Source organism: Peromyscus eremicus, chromosome 4 (assembly GCF_949786415.1).
Source record: "Peromyscus eremicus chromosome 4, PerEre_H2_v1, whole genome shotgun sequence".
Taxonomy (NCBI): domain Eukaryota; kingdom Metazoa; phylum Chordata; class Mammalia; order Rodentia; family Cricetidae; genus Peromyscus; species Peromyscus eremicus.
In genome coordinates, this window is record NC_081419.1 from 21,372,899 (window position 1) to 21,395,285 (window position 22,387).

General features: G+C 36.2%; 1 protein-coding gene across 1 annotated transcript in view; it reads right to left on the reverse strand.

Moving 5' to 3' along the window:
* Lrp1b (LDL receptor related protein 1B) overlaps nucleotides 1-22,387 on the reverse strand; it is a 1,617,914-nt gene that overhangs the window by 1,070,114 nt on the left and 525,413 nt on the right. Inside the window, exon 5 of the mRNA XM_059258831.1 lies at nucleotides 15,099-15,227. Within this exon, the coding sequence (XP_059114814.1) occupies nucleotides 15,099-15,227 (129 nt within the window). The remainder of the gene's footprint in view (nucleotides 1-15,098; nucleotides 15,228-22,387) is intronic.

Sequence of the window (22,387 nt, forward strand, 5' to 3'; positions counted from 1 at the left end):
CTCTGATAGTAGTGTAGACTGTGTAGGCCTGGCTCAAGAAAGTTCACAAGGAAGAAAGGTCTTTAAAAGCAATGGTACTAGAAACCATTTGTGGGATATTTTGGCAAAGAAATTTGGTGGTTTCTGCTCTTATCATAAGACCTGGCTTGAGGCTAGATTTAAAGTGGTGAGCTATTTTCTTTGGCAGAAGAACTTTTAAGACAGTTTAACAGTGAATATGTGGCGTGGCTGTCAATAATTTCTCTTTTAGAGGTCTATAATGAAAACAGCAAGTAGGTCAGAAAGAAGTACAAAATGTACAGTTTGGGGAGAAAAGGAGCACTAGGAAGCTTAATGTTGCAGTCAGAGAATGTGTTGCAACTGAGGCTGTAATTGTCAAGGAGATTAGTGTCATTAAGGAGAGGCCTCTTGCTTTGCAGTGGAAAAAGGGAACAGTGCACTCAGGGCAAGACCTCACTTTGATAAGCTTCCAACTTGTGAACAAGAGCCTAAGGAATTTTCTGCCTCTTGAAAGCTACTTACTATAAAAACTGCTGTCTATGTGATTCAAGGGAGCCAGGGTCCTGGATTCTGCCTCCTTAATTACAGAGAGTCACTGCAGTCAGCCAGTGTATGGCAGGGGCATTCCTGTGCCAAAGTCCTGAGAAGGCAAGAGGCCCAGAAAGGCCATAGCATGAAGCTGCGAAAATAAAACTTGCTTTGCAGGGAAGAATTCAAGATGTTGGGCATGCCAGAGTTGTGACACGTTTATCAAGGAAATGAACACAATCCACAAGGGAGATGTTGTATTGTAGGTAGCAAAGCTAAAGGTGCAAAGACATTCAAGCCCTTTGATAATGACATCCAAGGACAGGATTTGATGTTTGACATGCTGGCTTTTGGTCTTGATTTGATCCAATATTTCTTCACTATACTGTCACTCTTCTCTTTTGGAAAGAAAGTACATATTCTGTGACATTATATGTTAAGAGTAGGCCTTTTTATTTTATAGGGGAGGGTCATCATTAAGAGATATTCCTTGATTGTCAAAGGAGATTTTGGGCATATAAACTGTTGAGACTGTAAAGGTCTACAGGGACTTGTGAAATTAGACTAAGTATTATTTGCATTATAACATGACCAAGAGCCTGTGGGGGCCTGAGGGTGGAATGTTGTGGTACGGATGAGAATGTTTCCCTTAAGCATGGATATTTGCACACTTAGTTTCCAGTTGGGAATACATTTTGGGGAAGGGTGCATCCTGGCTGGGGAAATGCAGCACTGTGGGAGGGCTTTGTGAACTTAAGAGTCTGTCTTCCTCTTCTTGATTGCTGTTGAGGATGTGCTTTCTTAGATTCTTGCCCACATGCCTGCTACTTGCTGGTATGTCTCTAATATGAGGAAACTTTTAAAATTTACTTTGAGGGAATACTATTCCTTTGGAATTGTAAGCTCAAACAAATTCTAGTTTCTCTAGGTTGTCTTGGCCATGGTATTTTCCCACAGAAACTGAAAAGTAACTGATACACTAAGCAAGGCACTAAGCAAATACTGGTTAAAATTTCTAGGCAGTGAAAAATGTCATGAAGATATGGAAAACATAACCATAAGAAATCAACAAAAAAGATGGAAATAAAGTGTTTGAGAGGAGGAATGGAGTCAACTGTGAGTCTAATGCTTAGCTTTAAAAATGAGGTAAAAGAAGGTGACAGTAACAAAGACAAGCAATACTGAAAAAAAAAAGCATTGCTATGGAATAGGCTAAAGAGGTCAGTTTTGCATACATGGAATCTGAACCTTTTGATAAATATAGATATGGAAATAGTGAACATAACAGTTTATTATTATGTTCAATCAAGTGTTGAGCACTGGTGGTAAAAATCTTAGAAACCTCTGAATTCATGTAATTTTTAAAGCCAGAAAATAGGCAGTGCTTTAAAATCCAAATCAAAGAATGAGATGACTCAGGAAGTTAACTAGAGAAAGAAAATGCAGTAAAAGGCGAGAGAAAGGAATGACAAGTACCAGAAAAAAGAATGAGTCGGGAAAGTAGCTGGAGGGAAAGTCCAGGAAGTTTAGAATCTAATTCCATTAAGGTAGTGCTGTATAAGTGAGAGGATAGTCAAAGAGGCAATTGTCTCATAGTCTGAGGACCAATAAATGATTAATGACATAGAAGCCACTGGTAATAAATCATGAGAGTTATAATGATATTAAGATCTAGGAAAGTAGGTTCAAGCGAGAAGAGGAAACGTGGAGAATGATTATACACTTTGGATTATTACTCTTATTGGAAAAGAGAAAAACACAAAACTTAGAGAAAAACATGGCACTAAAGAGAGTTTTTACACTTATCTTTATGGTACATTAATTGCAAAGATCTAGGACAGACTAAAACACTAGTGAGTTCATTGATGTGCCTAAAGCCTAACATGTTTTTCTTCTTTTTTTCATCATTTTCTATGTTTCTAGACTGAGATTAAGATCTTGAATCAAATTTAAATTGATTTTGTATAGGGAAGAGATATATGTATCTAATTTTATTTTTCCAAAGGTGGGTATCCAATTTTGCTAATACCTTTAGTTGAGAAGGCTGTGATTTCATCAATGGAAGTTTTTCCAACTGCTGTCAAACACCTGGTGTTCATTCCTGTTTGGGATTACCTTCAGACCTTATGTTATGTTTCATGGGTCTTTTTATCTGGTTATGTGCCAATATCCTTCTGTCTTTGTCACGATGGCTCTGTAATGCAGTCAGGTTCAGGTAATATAATATTTCTGGCTATATTCATACTACTTGGAATTTCTTTGGCTATTTGTGGTCTTTTGGGCTTCCATACAAATTTTAGGGTTTTTTCCCTAGTTCTGTAAAAAATGCCACTAGAATTTTGATAAGATTGCATTAAATGTTTAGACTACTTTTGGTTATATAGACATTTTCACAATATTAATTTTGCTAAACAAAATCATATAAAATTTTTTGCCATTTAGTTTCCTCAAGTATTTCGGCAGTGCCATATACTAAAGCTGATATAAGGAAAGAACAAACTTTATCCACTGTTGCTGGGACTGTAAAATACAGCAACTACAGCTACTATGGAAATCAGTTTGGCTGACTGCCTCTCAAAAACTAAAAAAACTAAACACATGGCCCAGCTATACCACTTCTGAGTCAATTCCCGATGACCTCCTCATCCCATGACAGATAATTGCAAAGATATATTTATTGCTGTTATTTTCACAGCAGCAAGGAAATGGAACCAACCTAGATACCCCCCCCCAAACAATCAATGGATAATGAAAATGTGGTATGTATTTACACAATGGAATCTTATTTAGCCATAAAGAAAGATGACATTATGAAATGTATAGGAAAATGGATGGAACTAGAAAACAGATTCAGCAGAATATTAAGTGGCAGATGGTGATTAGTAGCTGTCTTAGTCAGAGTTTCTACTGATGGGATGAAACACCATGACCAAAAAGCAAATCGGAGAGGGAAGAGTTTATTTGGTTTACATGTCCACATCACTTTTCATCATTGAAGGAAGTCAGAACAGGAACTCAAACAGGGCAGGAACCTGGAGTAGGAGCATCTGCTGAGGCAATATGAGAGTGCTGATTACTGGCTTGCTCCCCATGGCTTGTTCAGCACGCTTTCTTTTAGAATCCAGGACCAACAGCCCATGAGTGTCACCACGCACAATGGTAAGTGTACTCCCTCATCAATCAATAATTAAGAAAATGCTCCATAGGCCAGCCAATAGCCCAGGGAGGAATTTTCTCTACTGAGGCTCCTCCCTCTCCAAGTGACCCTAGCTTGTGACAAGTTGACACAAAACCAGACAACACAGTAGCCTTGGATGTTATTGGGGATGGAACCCTCTGTCTTAGATTTGAATTGCATTTCCCAATTCTCTGGTAACACTAAAACAATAATAATGAGTGTTATAACTGTCCTTCCTCTCCCTCCTGGTGAAAATAATGGGGCTTGATTTCTACCTCAGTTCTTGGGTTTAACTATTGGTCCAGATGGCCCTGTCATTCACCTAGCTAGGAGACTACTCCATTTGATTCACCTGAATATGTTGTGAGAAGATCATTTTTCCTCTTATCCCCTTAGTGAGATAATGTGTTTTTCCTGCCAAGTAGCCATTTGCTTGATGCAAACATAGTTTTTGCTGTGGAAGACAGTTAAGTTGGGCAGCTTATCTGAGCTACTCTGTTGAGTGTAAAGTTTCCATTTCATTCATTCTTTCTTTCCTATTCTTTTTTTGAATACTTGCCAAAAGCCCAAGCATGCATTCCCTTACATGAAATTTCTCAGTTTCTCTGTAGTTTGCTTAGCCTTCTACCATACAGCCTTTTGTGGAGCTCTACTTCTGAACATACCATGTTTCTTGGTACTCTCTTCTCTCCTCTTCTCTGTCACTGAGCAGTTGTTGAGTTTGCAGCTTTCTTGCCCCATTGTTTTTATTTCTATCTCTAATGAAATTGTCTTTGAGCTCCTTTCTAAGCCTGTTGTTAAATTATTTTATTGATAAGATGAAGAATCCAAACAGGGAACCTCAACTTCTCCGGGAACAATAACTCCAGCTCAGAAAGACAAATACAACATGCTCTCTGTCATATGTGAGCCCTGGCCACTAAATGTACATCTTTGTGGCAGTAGTGTGGGCAAAGATCAGGCAAGTAGAACGAGATCCAGGACCGGAAGAATGATTTAAAGGAAGGCAGTGGATAGGACCAAACAATAACACTGAAGGGTATACTGAAAGTTAAAGAGTACAGAAAACAAGGTAGAGGGCAGGAGTACCCAGGAATAACCACAACAAAGTATATTTGGAAATGACATATAGAAATATGTGACTTTGCAAACTAATAAAAATAATATTCAAAAAATCAACCAGTAAAATTTGAGTGATTTCAAAAAAATAGATAACTGCATAAGGCTAATCTTTAAATATGTTAGAGGAAGAACTGAGGAACGAGAAAGTCTTCGCTAACAGGAAAAATGTTGGTTCATTCTTCAAATCAAGTAGGAGGAAGGTAAACTTATGTGTTGTGGGGCCACGCAGAGTCTTGTGTTAATGAACTTGGCCTGAGAAAGTTCTATTTTAATCACTTGTACTTTCTCAAGGATATGTGAAGTAAGATCACCTCAGAGTAAAGAGGAGGAAGGTGGTACATGAAACTCATTATCTAGAAGAGAGAAAATGGACAGGTCATTTAAACTATTTCAGTATTTTTTTACAGGGCCTCCTACCAATGTAAGCATGCAACCTGCATTTAAGATCACAGTTTTATACATTACTATTATGAAGACAGATTAAGTCCTGAGTATTCAATTATATACCAAACAAACTTCATTTTCAGATACGTCCTCTGTAACTTAATAGTATACTATTCTGAACATCAGAAGAGCATTTAGGGACAATTTAGCTAATAGTTTTCACAGGATTCTGTTTTGTGGAAGGCACCATCAGAATCTGTACTACTTGGGTCCTATTGCTAAGAAGAAACACTTTCATGCATTTAGAAATGAAATCAATGCAACAGATTTTCTCCTTTAAAAACCGAAAAGACTGTAGGCAGCATGACTAGAGAGAATACCAGGATATTAATCATCCTAGCCCAGGATGGTACAGGGAGAGAACTGCCAAAGGGGTATTCTCTAACTGCTATTATTGCTCTAGATTTTTTTATCAAACTCTGTTGATTGCAATTGATACAAGCTATGCCTTGAAGGCTTTCTAAAGAAAAATTATTTTTTATATAAAAAGACAAAGTTATTCTACTTTTCAAGCTTTAAGCTTTTTATTCTCCTGAGGTTTTAAGTAATTGTAAAGTTTTAAATTTTTTCAAACATTAAAAAAGGTATACATTTTTTACATATGTGTATTTTAGTCTCATTTAACAAATTATCCTTTTTCTCTTTTATTTTATTAGTTTTTTTAAAAGAATTTAACACAACGTATTTTGATTATATTCAGTCCTATCAAGATTATATTAGAATTCTTCCATAAAACATCACCTTTCCCTACCCACCAAAGTCAGTGCCCTCTCTTTTCCAAGCCCATAATGTGCAATTTGTACTGTCTATATACCCTTGTATGTGTGTCTATCTACTGGAGAATGGTTGACATAGCAGATACCAAAGCCTTAGAGAAAACTGTCTCGCCCTATCCCCGAAGATGTGAATTTCCAATAGTTTGTCAGTTTGGGGTGGGACTTCATGCTCATCTCCCCTCTCAAAGGTAGGGTTTTATCTAGCTTAAACTTGCACAGGTCATGTGCATGCAGCTAAATTGCTATGACTTCATACGTGCAACTTTCCTTCTGTGTCCTGAAACACTATTTCCTATAGTCACCTACTGCCCTTGTGTCTTATGACTTTTTTGCCTCCTCTTCTGTAATGATCCTGAGCCTTCAAAGGAGGAGAGTGTGATGCAGATAAACAGTTTAGCACTGAGCTTTCCACAGTTTCTTATTCTCTATATCTTGGCCAGTTGTGGGTCTCTGTGTTAATTGCCATCTGCTGCAAACAGAAGCATTTTTGATGAAGATTGAGATAAAATGATTCTACACATAAAAGATCCTAAAGATTCCACCAGAAGTACCTTACAACTGCTGGACACATTCATCCATGTTGCAGAATGTAAAAATAATTAAAAAAAAAAAACCAGTGCCTTCCTATAATTCCAATACACAAGTAAAAGACTTGGTGAAAAAGAAATCAAGGTAACTATCATTCACAATAGCTTCAACATTATGCACTAGGTTAAACTTAATCAAGGAAATGAAAGATTTGTACAATGAAAATTTTAGTACTCCAAAGAAATAAATGGAAGAAGATAACCAGAAAACAAATATATCAAATGCTCATGCATTGGTTGTACTAACATAGCAAAAATGCCCATTTATCAAAGTAATTTATAGATTCAAGGCAATCCTGTCAAAGTTCAAATACAATTTCTCACAAAATTTTAAATGATAATCTTAAATTTCATCTGTAAACACAAAAGACCCAGATACCTAAATCAATCCAGAACAATAAAACAATTGCAGGAAGTATCACCATACCTGATTTCAAGCAAGCAAAAAGAAAGTTAAAAATGGGGTGTGGAAATAAGCAGAGTTCTCCAGAACAAAAACAAAAACAAAAACAAAAACAAACAAACAAAAAACAACAGACCAAACAGTTAGAGAACATTAAAAAATGTTTCATCTTTAGGCACAGATAAATTAAAATTAAAATTACTTGAGATTTCATCCTTCCCCAGTCATAGTAGCTAGGATCAAAAGACCTAATGATGATAAATTCTTGCAAAGATGGAGGAAAAGAAGGTGACTCATTTATTGCTGGTATAAGTGTGAGGGCAAACTGATATAGCCACTGTGGAAATCAGTGTGGCTATCCCTCAAAACTCTAGAAACAGTTACCACATGATAGAGCTATACTATATACTAGGCATTTGACCAAAGGATTCTATATCCTAGTATATAGATACCTGTTAACCCATGTTCATTGCTACTCTGTGAACCATATCTTTCCATTTCTACAATAGTTTTCCATTTCCTAAATGGAAACAACCTAGATGCCCATCAACTAATGAATGAATAATGAAAATGAGGTACTTTCACATAATGGAGTATTGTCTAGCTGTTAGAAAAATTATGTTAGAAATTCATCACATTCTCAGGAAAATGAATGGAACTGGAAACAACTATTCTAAAGTGAAGTAACCTAGAACCAGAAAGTTGAAGTTGCATGCTTTAATTTGTGAATGCTAGTTTTGAATCACATGTGTGATTCATTTAGAATAATCACAGAGGAAAGGAAATTAGCAAAAGGTCATGGATGGCATTTCTAGTGAAGGGAAATAGACACAGTGCTATAAATGGGGATGGAGAATAATGGAATAAGTACGGTTCTAATGGGGGAATCGGAGGCCGGAGTGGAGGAGAGGATATGGAAACTGATAGGCAATACTAAAGATACTTTGAAAAATATTATATGGAAGCCTAGTATTATAGAAGTTTTGCAAACTGTATATACACACATATAAAAACCATTTAAAATAATTTGTCCTATAATGAAGCAATAATGCTGTTACTAGACACCACATGCTAGCAATTAAATCCCCAATGCCAGGAATGGGTTACCTTTTCCGGAGTTGTTGGAAAGTTGTATCCTATAGACCCCCAAAAGTTACTGGTTACTGCCAATGCTCTTAATCATTCTTATTGCTGAAGATAAGACACACTTGATTTAAAGAACAAGGAGAAATCAAATGCATACTGACCTGGAAGCTTAATCCCTACTAGCTAGTTTTCAGAGTGCTGGAAGGTACTATACATACTATTGGCAGGTAAAAGCAATCACTCTTCTTACCCAGTAGTGAAGCCTATAAGTCACAAAAATAACTGCCCTTCAAAGATATGCCCAGTAGTGCAGTAGTGGTACAAGCATCATGGGAGGAACCAACTACTTTGATAAAATGTAAGACTTTCTAAGTTGAAACCTAATATGGTGGCCACGAATATAGATTCTATAGATCCTAGGTGCTAGGGGTAGACCTACTAGCATTCCTGTGCCAAATGGGCATAATATTAAACATATTACTAATGCCTTATAATTATACCTATAAACCATCTATCTTTCAATCACTTGTCATTTCTACAAACTTAAGTGTTTCCATTTTTGTCATTATTCATTAAATTTGTCCAATATTTTAAAAAGGATACCTGTAAGGTATAGTGTAATTTATTAAGTGTTTTAATTTGAGAATTTAGGTAATGATTTGATAGCTGTTCTACAAAAACATTTAAAGAATGTAAAGAAAGTTGTATCTAGTATGTCATTGATTAAAAAAACAAAATTTATGATTGTCACATTTGTAGCTTATAAATGTGTCATTTTTCTATATCAGAAAAAGGCCCCAGATAAACTGCAGAAAGAAACATCTTCAAAAGCTAATGAAGGATATGCTTCCTTGTCATAGGTAATACTTCCCCAAATAGATGTAAATCAAAGGTGTGATAGCACATAAGATTCCCTGGTTGTGTTATCCCTTATTCATCTTGTAACTTTGTTGCTGGTTAAAAATATAGACATGTTAAGAAATGTGCTAGACTATGAAGATGATGATGTCTTCCAGCCAAAAACAAAAACAACAAAGGAAGCCATGAAAATTTTCATCAGGAGTTATTATGTCTTGTGCTGTTCTACTCTTGAACAGCTTTTACAAAGGGGGAAAAATCTATATTATGTAATTTGGGAAATGAAAATGCCACTGGAAATTTTTATCCAATTCATCCCACAGAAATTAATTAACAATCCCACAGTGGGACAGATAATACATGTAACAGAAATAATTCCTTATAATAAATATTTGTCTATGACCAGGCTACCTGCTCCGGATTTCAGATATTTGGGCAAATTCTAGAATTCCCACAGGACAGAGCTTCTGGGAATACAGCTTAGTTGTTCAGAAGAGAGTTCATCTTACTGTGGACTCTCCTTAGCTCACATACAGCCCTTCTAACATTTCCGGTTTTTCTGAAAGGGAGACATTAGTGAGGATGACACATGCAAGAGAGTTAAAACAGAGCTGCCCAAACCACTCTGGGGCTAATATCACCTCGAAATTATAGTCATTCATAAATAATACAGCAAAAGTAGCAAAATATGTAATTTTCCTTACAGTAACATCCAGGCTGTTGGTTCCCCTTTTCTCTGGTCTCAACTATACCCCTTTCTCTTCATCTTGGTTCTCAGAAGCTTCTAAAGAACATGAAGGAAGTACATAATCTTTTCTAAGCATTGAGCTATTTCCTGCCACTAACATTTACTATATGTTCATAATGTCATCTACCTACATATGACACATAAAGAAGAACAAACCCAGTTACTGTACCATGCTGCTCAACTGGGACCACTCTTAGCTAAGAACACTTCATATCTCATCATGTCACCAAATGCCAATCACACTTACAGGTCAGTGAAAGGACCCTTCCAAACAGCAAAAAGTCCTGATGCAACTTTGATCTAGTTCACTGATCTTTCCCGAGAAGCATTTCTGAGATATACAGTATTCTGGGGCATTAGTCTCATAAGAAAGCTTTTAATGTGAGGTGAATTTTAAAAAGTAACCATAGGATGCCTTAATAACTGAGCTGCACACAACACTGGGAGGGAGACAGATCTTTGCTAAACAGGATCCCACCTGCTGTCTAAAAAGCAGAAACAGCCCTGACATCATTGGTGACTGATTCTCCAACTTCAAATAAATTATTACTGCATAAGGAAATGCTAAATTATTTCCATCGTTTTAATTAAGAGGATGGGAAGCTACAGTTTCATTTTCTTCCTCTCTTACTTTTATCTTCCCTGCCATAGTGATGGAAACAGCAAGGAGCATAAGTGTGTTGTTGTCCCAGCTCTGTATAGCAATGCACTGCATTGCATGAGACCAAGATAAAACTTCAAGTACCTATTGATGTTTTCACTTCATTCTGGCTTATTTTTATTTGTTTATTTGTTTCCCTAAATCAGTGAGCAGCAAATAAAAGATGCATTCTTCCATTGTCAACTCAGAAAACATAGGAGCAGGTAACATTCTACAGACTGAGTAGGTTGTAGTTATATATTTAGGAATACACACACATACACAGAGATCAACAACTACAACTGATGAAAAAATGGCCATGGATTTGAAAGGATGCAAGAAGGGGAATGTGTCAGGGTTTAAAGAGAGGAAAGATAAGTGGGAAATTATAAAATAATATTATAATTTCAAAAAACTAAAGAAACACTTAAAAATAAGCTACAAAAGAATCCTGAAGCCAGTCAATGGACACACACATCTCCAAAGTCTTCAGCTGCTCCACTCACTAAAAGAAGACCACTCTCCCCGACTTTCCTTCACAGTGATGAGCATACTATCAGTGCATGGCTCTTCATGATGCCAGTGTTCCAGGACAGTGAGTGGAATTCCACTGGTACAAGAGATCTGCTTTGCGTAGTTGGTTAGGACACAGAACAAACAGACCAACCAGCCTAAATATTTCCAAAGTAAAGCTACTAAAAGCCTGTAAATGAAACACTTTTCTTCATTATTAGAACTGGTACTCTGTGAGCCCATTTTAAACCCCAAGTTCAAGTATACCCATAATCATATGTTTTATAACAAATTCAATTTAAAACATTTTTAAAAAGAAAGGTACATTTAATAAATAAAATGTTATCACTAACAGAATTCCGTTTCTAAAACAAACGTCAAAATATTGAGGAAGATTCACCAGTATCTCTAAATGGGTGGTGTTTTGAACTTAGTATTTGATTAGACAATTGTTAGCCCTTAGTGTAAACCCCATTGCAGTCATAAACATTAGTTCATCTCGCTTGCTTTCAGTGAATCTCCTCCTACAGTTCAGGATTACCCCAGTATTCATGCCTGTTGTTACTTTACAAATGTATATTACTGATTTTCTTTTATAAACTATTCCTATTGGGTTAAGTGGTGTGCAGTATCAAGTATGACTGCAAGAAGATTGCCTATGGAGGTTTCCAACAAAGAAATGTTTGATTGACACAAAGTATGAAACATATGGGGGGAGGAAATCTTCCATTTCACAAATTAAGAACTATAGCTTCTTGCTTAATGTTGTTCCCTTTCCTCTTGACCACAAAGCCTACAACCTGTGCCTCTCTCCATCAGGCATGCTTCATTAAGATGTTCTTAAGGCTTATAAATTTTACTTGTGCTCAGGCATGATACTACAAAGACAACATAACCGATTAACTGTATCAAATTGCCTAATTATTATTGATTGTCAGATTGACAATAAGACAGCACAGGCTTGCTTTGAAGTAAAGAGTTAGAAGGCCACAACATTAATTCATGTTGGAACTTCAGCACCTTTGTAAGCAACTTGCAAGCCAGTTAACTACCTGTTCCAAGGTACTTAGAAGAGCCTCTGCCTCAAGGATCTCTGTCTCTGTCTCTGTCTCTCTCTCTCTCTCTGTCTCTCTCTCTCTTCTCTCTGTCTCTGTCTCTGTCTCTGTCTCTGTCTCTGTCTCTCTCTCTCTCTCTCTCTCTCTCTCTCTCTCTCTCCCTCTCTCTCTCTCTCTCTCTGTGTGTGTGTGTGTGTGTGTGTATAAAATGTGGTGAATTAAGTAGAAATTGTATGTGTAACCAAAATTACCTACTGTCTCTGGTTCATTTGCTCTAAATGCAAGAAAACTAAAAAAACTGACGGCTTTCTTCCTGGCTTGTGCAAATGTATGGAATCAAATATTCATGTGACCTTCAAAAGTAGTTGCTCTTTGTTATAGACTTAGGTCTTTCTTAGCAACTTGTTTTCCTTAAACGTTAAGCCAGAACAATATTGCCATAGCAACTGTTTGTTTTTCAAACTCTGTAGGCAGATATTGTCTTCAAGCTAAGGGCATGGAGGTGATTTGTATACTCCATTATCAATTCCAGTGTCATCACCTTTCCTTGATACAGTGTGACATTACCATGTGCCACCCCTCTCTAGTCATATCCTGTTACTGTCAGATAAGCTCTTTCGGCAGAAAGGGAAGCAGTTTCTCTTGAGTCAGGTTTATCACAATTCATTTTCCCTGAGTATCCCAGGCAATATTGTCTGACTCAATAGAAACAGCAAAGAATCAGCTTTCTTCAGTACATCAATATTTTGAATTAAAACGCTTCATGAAAGGGAAATTGGGAACATAGGACATGGGTTAATGGTTTTAAAAGTCCGAATCCCACACTCAAATAATTAGGGCTGTGTATATGAAGTTGCTAATTCAAAGAGACAAATGAAGAATGGAGTGAGTTTCTCTTTAAGATTTTATATACAAATATTTTTTACAAAACAACTTACATGCTATCTCAAGGAAATGGTCAAACATGCTATGAGGTTTATAAAAGAAACTCAGAGCAGCAATTTACTGAGTTTCACTCAGTTTAGCTTCAAAAAAGTCATATGTCCCTCTTGTAACTCAATACTTGCTAATAGGGTTAGGAGAGCACTCTTCTTTCTCCAACATAATTTGAAGTACACGACATGAAAACATGGTTAAGGGAAATTAACCAGTCTAGGTGAAATATTGTCTGTAATATTCCTTCATGGTATTCTGGAGATAATTCAGCCACATAAGTTACAGCAGTACCTTCTTGTTACTAGTGTGTCTCCAAGATACTTCATTACACCAACAATGTTCACCAAGTGTTTACTGTCTGCTGAAAGCTATGTAAAAACTAAAAGTTTTATTTGCTGGTAAATAGTAACAAAAAAAAGAAGCAGTTTCTTCACATGGGATTTAAATATTCAAGCATGGATCATTAGATTGTATAATTTTAATGTGGAGGCTAAATTCATTTTCTCATTGTCCCCCTCCATCTCTCCATCTTCTCTTTTTCCTTCTTTTTTTGTCTTTCCTCCTCTTTCCCTTTCATATAAACCACGAAGAATTATTTAGAAATAAAATTAATCTCAAATGGTAGTGCAATAAATACAAAGATGCTGGGAATCCATATAGTATTAGAGTATACACACACACACACACAAAAAAAAAAAAGATAGTAATGGAATGAATATACACCTATACATGGAATATTCATGGAAAATCATTTGAATGTTGACCTTGTGACTGAGCCTTGCAAGCGAAGGGAACAGTCACATGATTTGGGTAGCTGAGTGCATTGCAGCCTCACATGTGGAATGACTCAAGGCAAGTTCAGTACAGTTGAAGAAGAAAAACAGAATTTCTGGGATAGAGAACTGAAGAGGTGGAGGCCGGGGCAGGGGTAGAGACAGGGACATAGAATTGGGAAGGTAAATAGTAAATTAGATGGCTAGACCCTCATACTCTTTCAAGCAGCTCACATTTTATTCTCAGGATGGGAGGAAGTTATTGACAAATTTTAAGTAAAAGAGTAAACTAAACTGAGTTTTAGCAGACTACTTCAGAATATGGAATAGAAATTTTAGGCTCAAAGCAAAAGTCTACAGAACCCACTTATATTACAGAGTGAGGTAAAAGAATTGGTAATTAAAATCCAATAATCCACCTACTTTCTAATTAGACATTTCTCCTGTTAAATAGGTTTTATTTTTATTTCTTTTTTTTAATTTTTAATTTTTATTTTGCAATACAATTCAGTTCTACATATCAGCCACGGATTCCCTTGTTCTCCCCACTCTGGCCCCCCTCACTTTCCCCCCAGCCAACCCCCCATTCCCACCTTCTCCAGGGCAAAGCCCCCCCCGCGGACTGAGATCAACGTGGTAGACTCAGTCCAGGTAGGTCCAGTCCCCTCCTCCCAGGCCGAGCCAAGCGATCCTGCATAGGCCCCAGGTTTCAAACAGCCAACTCATGCAATGAGCACAGGACCTGGTCCCACTGCCTGGATGCCTTCACAACAGACTGCTGGCAATGGTCGAGATACAGCCTGAACTGACCTACTCTGGTGATGGGATGGCCAAACACCCTAATTGTCATACTAGAAACCCCATCCAACTACTGAGGGATCTGGATGCAGAGATCCATGGCTAGGCCCCAGGTGGATCTCTGGGAGTCTAATTAGTGAGAATGAGGAGGGTTTATATGAGCGAGAATTGTTGAGACCAAGGTTGGATAAAGCACAGGGACAAATTGCCAAAAAAATGGAAACACATGAACTATGAACCAATGGCTGAGGGGTCACCAACTGGATCAGGCCCTCTGAATGGGTGAGACAGTTGATTGCTTCTTTTTATTTTTTAATTTATTTAATTTATTTTTTTATTTTTGAGACAGGGTTTCTCTGTGTAGCTTTGGAGCCTTTCTTAGAACTCACTCTATAGCCAAGGCTGTCCTCAAACTCACAGAGTTGTGCCTGCTTCTGCCTCCCAAGTGCTGAGATTAAAGGCATGCACCACCACTGTCAGGCTTGAATAGGTTTTATAAGAGTAACAACTGTCAGAAGGATTGTTCTGAGTTTCTAGTATGTTCAGTGTGTTCACAGGAGGGAAAGCCACCACACATAACTTCACCACATTGCAAAAGAAAAGCCCCCCAAAAGAGAGAAAGAAACTCTGGAAGAAAAAAGACCATCACTTACCATTTTTAACCTTGCAAGTTCTGTTGTCTGACTGCATTATATAGCCTTCTACACAACTGCAAACGTAGGATCCATATGTATTTCTGCAGGTCTGGCTACAAGTACCATAAATGCTACATTCATCTTGATCTGAAAGAAAAATTAATGTCATTTCTAAGCAACTTTATGCTTGGAGATTTAAATTTTTCCTTGAAGAAAATATTTATTTTCAAATAAACTATTTTTTTTTAAAGGGGAGCTAATTCAAAAAAAAAACTATATAAAATAATTTCAACTGAAAGTCAAGCCCATTGCTCTCTTAACATTTACCAAGTAAAAAGATCATATTTAATATTAAATTATTTGTTACAAAAGGGTACAGACTTAAATTGTGATGGTCATGCTAACTAAACAAACATGATTGTCTTTATAATGCTGTAAAATGCACTTTAGTATATATTTGTTAAATAATTCCAGTATTTATAGGAATGGCCTTTTCACTCTTTTATCTAAGAATTAATCTAGTAGAAGTCTTCTGGTCTTCAGATTAAATGTGAGTTTTGAGCCAAACCATGCAAACAATCTTCACTATTTTGAAAAGGGAAATTATCAGACATTTGTTGAAACTAAAAATGTTATTATTTTTAAATATTTTATCCTAGTTCTTGGGAGGCACATGCCTTTAATTCCAGCACTTGGGAGGAGAAAACAGGAAGTGATATGGCTAGGCAGAAAGAGGAAGAGATAAGGTGGGGTGGAAACAGGAGCTTGTCCTTTTTGGTCTGAGGATTCAGTAGAGGTAAGAAGTGGCTGTGGCTTGCTTCTTTGTCTCTCTGATCTTTTAGCATTAACCCCTATATCTGACTCCAGGTTTTTATTGTTAGTACCAATTATGATTCACACTACATCTGGCATTCAATGTGTCCAAATTTTTGTCATGATATTAATTGTCATATAGAGTACTAACTAAGTCTAGAAAAAGGCTTCATCTAGTTTCCTGTATGTGATTTCAGGTTTCAGTCTCTATAAGGTAACTAGGAATTAAGTTTTTGTACTCTGGATGTACATAACTAATATTGATCTTTTAACCTTTTTGAGATCTGTTGAATATGACATTTATAGTGTTTAAGTTTTCTGCAGTGAACCATGACCATGCCTAACAATGACCTTTGAAGTCTTCAAAAGGATGGTGGGGCTACACAAGAAGATTCCACATAGACTATGATAACACCACTAGGCTGAAAAACACAACCCAAAGATCAGCTTTAGACTGCAAATTGCTCAGTCAGGATAATTTTGAGGTGGTTAGCTGAGATGATCCAGCCTCACAGACTACACTACCCTGGACTTGAGATAAGCTCTGCACTTTCCGATTGCCCCACTGGACAACAAATGATACAGCTACCTCTTGCAGGACTTGACAATTGACTCAAAATTTTCTTTTCAGGATCCCCTACAGATGCCATTGCCCCCAGACAGCAGGAAGGAATTTTAAGAACATCATGCCTACATTCCCATGAGGTGAGATGGGTGGTTTTTTGTTATTCATTGGTTTGTGGATATTTGTCATTGTTTAGGGGGTTGGTTACAAGTTGTTATTAGTAATGGTCTGGAAAAAGGCTGAACAAAGTAGTTTAGATTCTGGGTTCTTGTTTTGAAAAGAAAAAAGGGCGATATTGAAATGATAGCATAAAAGGGTAGACTATTGAATCCACTTTTTTTTTTTTTTTTTTTTTTTTTTTTTTTGGTTTTTCAAGACAGGGTTTCTCTGTGTAGCTTTGCTTTGTGCCTTTCCTGGAACTCATTTGGTAGCCCAGGCTGGCCTTGAACTCACAGAGATCCGCCTGGCTCTGCCTCCCGAGTGCTGGGATTAAAGGCGTGCGCCACCACCGCCCGGCTTGAATCCACTTTTAAAAAGTAACTGCTTGTTTTAAATATTGTATATTTATATAGATCTTTGTATATTGATACAAAGTTAAGATTATTTTTGTTAGAACATACTGTGATACAAAGTTAAGATTATTTTTGTTAGAACATACTGTAATACATTTCTAATCTTGTTCAAGGTATTGTACCTATCCATTTCATTTAACAATATAATGCAAACTGCTAGTTCTTGAGGTTTTTGTTACAAACTATTTAGGTTAATAAATAAATGCAGGTTAGTAGTTAGTTACCTATTATGATTAAACTTGTGGTCATATTAGGTATGTTTTCAAAGTCAAATGGATATACTGTAGATAGACAGGTGGTCTTCAAACACTTCAGGGATCTACAGAATATGGCATGTAAGATGTTTTAATAACATTGGTTCTTTTTTTTAATGACAATTAGACAAATCTGTTCCTGGCAACACCAATCTACTTCAGAGAAGATGATGGGCAAAACTCCACATGGGGTTTACTTTCTTTGTGGCCAAAGTTAGCCATTGGGCAAGAAAATGCCCTTGCCTTGACTGCTGACAGTATGCTATCTAAATGGGACAAGCAGGACACAAAAGAAAGGACTGTTGAATTTTGCCAAGACAAAGTAGGACAGCCTTTCAGAAAATCCTGATTCACAGATATCAGATATTCTAGACCTCTAGGGCAAAGATAGATATCCCAATGTTGCAAAGAAACCTGGTTGACTGTCTAGGTAGCCAGCTGTTTCTGTCATTTCTCACATTTTTTGAAGTGTGGATTTGAGTAGAGGGAGATTATAAGTTATATTTGTGAAAAATGTTTCAGGTGTCTGTAGGGTATTCTTTGGGTAATGTGCAAAAAGCAATGGAAAATGTAGGACTGATGTGAGAGGAAGAGAGAGAGAGACAGAGACAGAGAGAGAGACAGAGAGAGACAGAGACAGAGACAGATAGAGAGAGAGACAGAGAGAGACAGAGAGAGCGACACAGAGAGAGAGAGAGAGAGATCTGACCTCTGACCTAGGCTTGGAAGTTAGTAGTATATTAATACTAGACATAAAAAGAAAAGAAAAAATCGCCTATTTCCCACAGTGAAAGGAATCTGAAGACAAATTTATCTGGTATAAAATAGTATCTGAATGTCAGGAGGACAGGTAAGGAAATGACCTCCATGAAGATGCCCTGTAGGGGACTCCGTTATCTTTGAGGATATTATAAACAAGAACTTTTCAAGGATGTCAATGATCAGAATTAAAAATCCAACAGAATCCAATAAAAACTGTTTTTGAGAGTCAGAAAATAGGGTACTGATCTTGGAATAATATAAGACTCTTATATTACATGCTAAATCATTTTCTAACATGTACTGTATGTACAGAAATTGCCTTACTTGAATGACTTTCACACTGTGTTGTGAGACATATACAAACAAAAGCTTTTACTTCTAGGATGTTGAAATTCTTTAAATGACCTCGAAATTATAGTAAGTATATAGTTTTTAGTATGGTAACTGAAACAGAGGATGTCTGAATATACTAAGAAATATGCTGACATTTCAAACATGTCAAGTATTAGGGATATGACAAGGAGCAGTGAGGAAAAGGTTAGCCTTTCTCAGCCATAAGGGAAAGATGATCTTCAAAACTGATTTAAATGAATAATGAGGTTACAAGCCATCAAGGCATGAAAGTGTAATAGAAGTAACAAATTTAAGAACACAATGTAGTCAGTTGAGAAGATCTGGATATTAAAGAAGGATGACGGCAGCTATGATGTGATTGATGACGGCAAACAGAGGCAAGTTCTTAGTAGACCTTTGAGAGTTCCTTCTTTCCCTTCCTCCTTCCTTCCTTCTTTTTTCTTTCTTCCTGCATTCCTTCCTTCTTTATTTATTTTTACTCTCTTTTGTAATGTGGAAGAATATGAGCATGTTGTTTGACTGCATAGTGAGCCAGCAAAGAGCAGTTTTTCAAGGTATGTAAGAGAGGTGGAAACTGGAGAGTACATTAACCAGTACATGAAGTAGGTTGAATAAATATGAAAATGGAAAGAGTGAATATATGAAGTAGATTGTATGAGAATAAAGGAAATACTGATGTGTTATATATAAGTCAGGAAAGGTAAGACGAGTAAGTTGATTTATAGGTACTAGAGGGTACCTACAACGATCTGTGTTGAGAAAAGTAAATCCATTGACTAAAGCTGAAGGAAAACAGACAACTAAAGCATAATGTAGGAGAATAAAGAATTCCATGGGTTAATTTAGAGAGAGATTCTCAAGAAACCTGTAGCAGATGATAGCTTCCCACTTTCCAAAGGTCTTTCAGTGCAATTTCACAAGGCAGGGTCTTGTGACAACCTTGCTCTCCTTCTCATGAGAAGCTCCAGCAGGGAGGCAGTCCAAAAAAGATGGAGAAATGATCTCACCTCCAAAACACAACCATCTACTCTTTGGAATGACAAGGAAAAAAAGCACAGTTGTTTTGTCCTTCCTTCTGCAAGATTTTACCACACATTTAGATTTCAGTCAGAATTTACTGTGACTATACTAAATCTTCAAATATTAGTATGCTTATCTTTGTGATCACCTCTCAGTATCATTATGATAAAACAAGGAAAGGATGGAGTAAGAGAGAGGGAAAGAGAGAATGAGGAAAGAAGAAATAGAAAAGGGAAGGGGAAGCGAAAGGAAGAAAACATAGAGAACACAGGAAAAAAAACAAAATAAACTTACATTTGAATTCTTGTTTCACAGTTCGCATCTGGGCAAAACAAAGCTAATAAAGGAATTTAATAAGGGAAAGCAAAAGTCATTGCTGTGTAGCATAAGGGGGTATTTAAGTTGGGAAAAAATTAACCTATATGGAATTCTTTCCTCTGACTTTGGATTTCTTTATAGTCCTATAATAACTTGCAGTCATGGATGGCTCATTTGAAGTAAGTACTTTGGGGGATAGAAAGAACAGTGTTTGGAGCTATGTCTACAGTAATGTTGAAAGAAATTTAGCTTTACATTTGGAAAAGTTCAGCTCTTGGTTGCAGTAATGATGCTTATTTACTTTCACAGGTTTTCCAACTTTAATACTATTGGTTTCTATTTTAGTTTTACTGATATGATTATGGTATCCCAGAGAGAAATGTGATTAATAATTCCCTTTGTTCTTTTAACCTAGGCAGAACATATTGCTGTGGCATTCATGTAACTCCACAAAATTGGCTGCAGAAGACTAGGCATGCCATTTCTTGAGATGTTGCCTTCTTTTTCCATGTAAAGGCAAGAAATTTTCTGGAAATACAGTTGAAGAGAAACAATTGATCCACATTCTTGGCCACTAAATAGTGCAAGCAAAATAAAAGGAATTCATTTTCTATGAGTTACTTCCATATCTTTGCCTTTGTTTTTTCCTTCTTTCAACAAAAGAAAGTGACTATGGCTGAGCTTTTACCATTAATTATGAGATTAAAGATTCCTACACTTCAATTCACTTCTACGTTTGCTCCAAAAAGCACAAAATTGAATCCTTTGGATTAGTACTTACTGAGAGAGAAGGATGCCCAGAGGTCCATCTCCTAGCCCCAAGCATAAATAGTGAGATCAGGTCTGAACTGGAAAACTGTAGCATGTCCATAGATGCTTATATTTGAACCACTTATCTTGGGCTGACTTTCATTATTATGAAGACATTAGTGTTGGTCTGATTTATTCAAAAATGTGAACTTTCATGTATAGTCTTCTAACTTTTAAAGGTTATTTTAAAATGGTATTTTGTCTTCCTATGGCAGATTTAGGATAAGTTAAATATTTGATTATGAATGCTTTTGTAACATTTGTGTTTCACACAAAACAAACAATAACCTAAAAGTCAAGTCCCAAGTATTTTTCAAAAGAAAAAGAGCTTCTTCATGATGAATATCGATCCTGTAGACTTAAAGTTTTGAGTTTGAATGAGACTACCTCCCATAGTCTTGTTCATTTGAATGTTCAATCCCCGGTTGGCAGTGCTGTTTTGAATGAATGATGAGTGATGAGATGAGAGGTGTTGTTTCTGTCACTGGGTGCTTTGAAGTTTAAACAACTCACGCCATTTTCAGTTGGCTCTCTCTGCTTCTTGTTTGTGGTTTAAGATGGGACCTCACTCTTCTAGCTCCGTGCCTGCCTGCCAGTACACTGCTTGACATGTTGGTGATAGACTCTTATCCCTCTGGAATCATAAGCCCAAATAAACTCTTATGTAAGTTGCCTTGGTTATGGTATTTTATCACAGCAGCAGAAAAGTCACTAAAATAGTCTTAGTTCACTTTTAATGATTTTGACATCAGGATTTTGGAAATTCTTTTCTTTCACAATTCTTTTAAGTTTAAAATTCTGTATTAAGTCAAAAGTGGAAAAATAATCATCTAAGTAAAATTACTTCAGAAAAAACTAAATTATTTTGAAAATATTTTGTTTATTAGTGATTTGCACAATGCAGTATTCTGTTTTTGTTATATATTGCATTTATATAATTTATAAATATGTCTTTGTATATAATCAACATATTTAAGCATATATGTGTGTATAAATATTTGTATATTTGGTATTATGTAAATGCACACAACATATTGTGTTTTTAAGTACATAAAGACTATTCATATGTCAATATATGTACATATCATTGAAATCAAAACAATAGAGCAATGACCTATATTATTTCAGTGTTGCAAATGAATCATTTTGGAGAACGACCATTTGCAGAAGAATACTCAGAAAATCTAGACCACTTAACCCTTTGGAGAGCTGGATTCAAACCCAGGAACTCAGACATGCTAGCAAGCATTGCACTACCAATGCCTGCCCCCCCAAACTAGAATTAAGAAATGGAAATGATGTGAAAGTCAATATTTATATTGACTTCTGTCATATTAATAAAATGTCAGATTTCAAAGTTATTGATGTCAAAACCTTAAGGAATATTGCATACATAATAATTAACTTATTTAATGGCATATCTACTACACTGCAGCAAGATGATAAACATAAACTAATTATGAAGTTAACATAATTGAATCTAGTGTGGTAGTGGAGTACTAAAAAATACTACTGTTATTTCCAAATTTTGCTATTACTGCAAAATAAATTGAAAATTGGTACAAATGCATACATAATGTTTATATTTTATAGGTAATGCTAGCCTTTATATTTTAAGAAAGAAGAAAAGAATTGTAAAAATTTAACATGACAAATTATTGTTTTCAGATATTTAATTAAATTTCTATCAACCAAGCCTATACACAAGTGTTAGATACTATTTTATTTTGGATTTTAAATGGTGTCTCAAGGAGAATGAAAAAGAGGCTTCATACTTGACACATAGAAGTATTGGGAAGTGGGGAAATATTTAGAGAAATGGGGTCTAGTAGGTGGTCT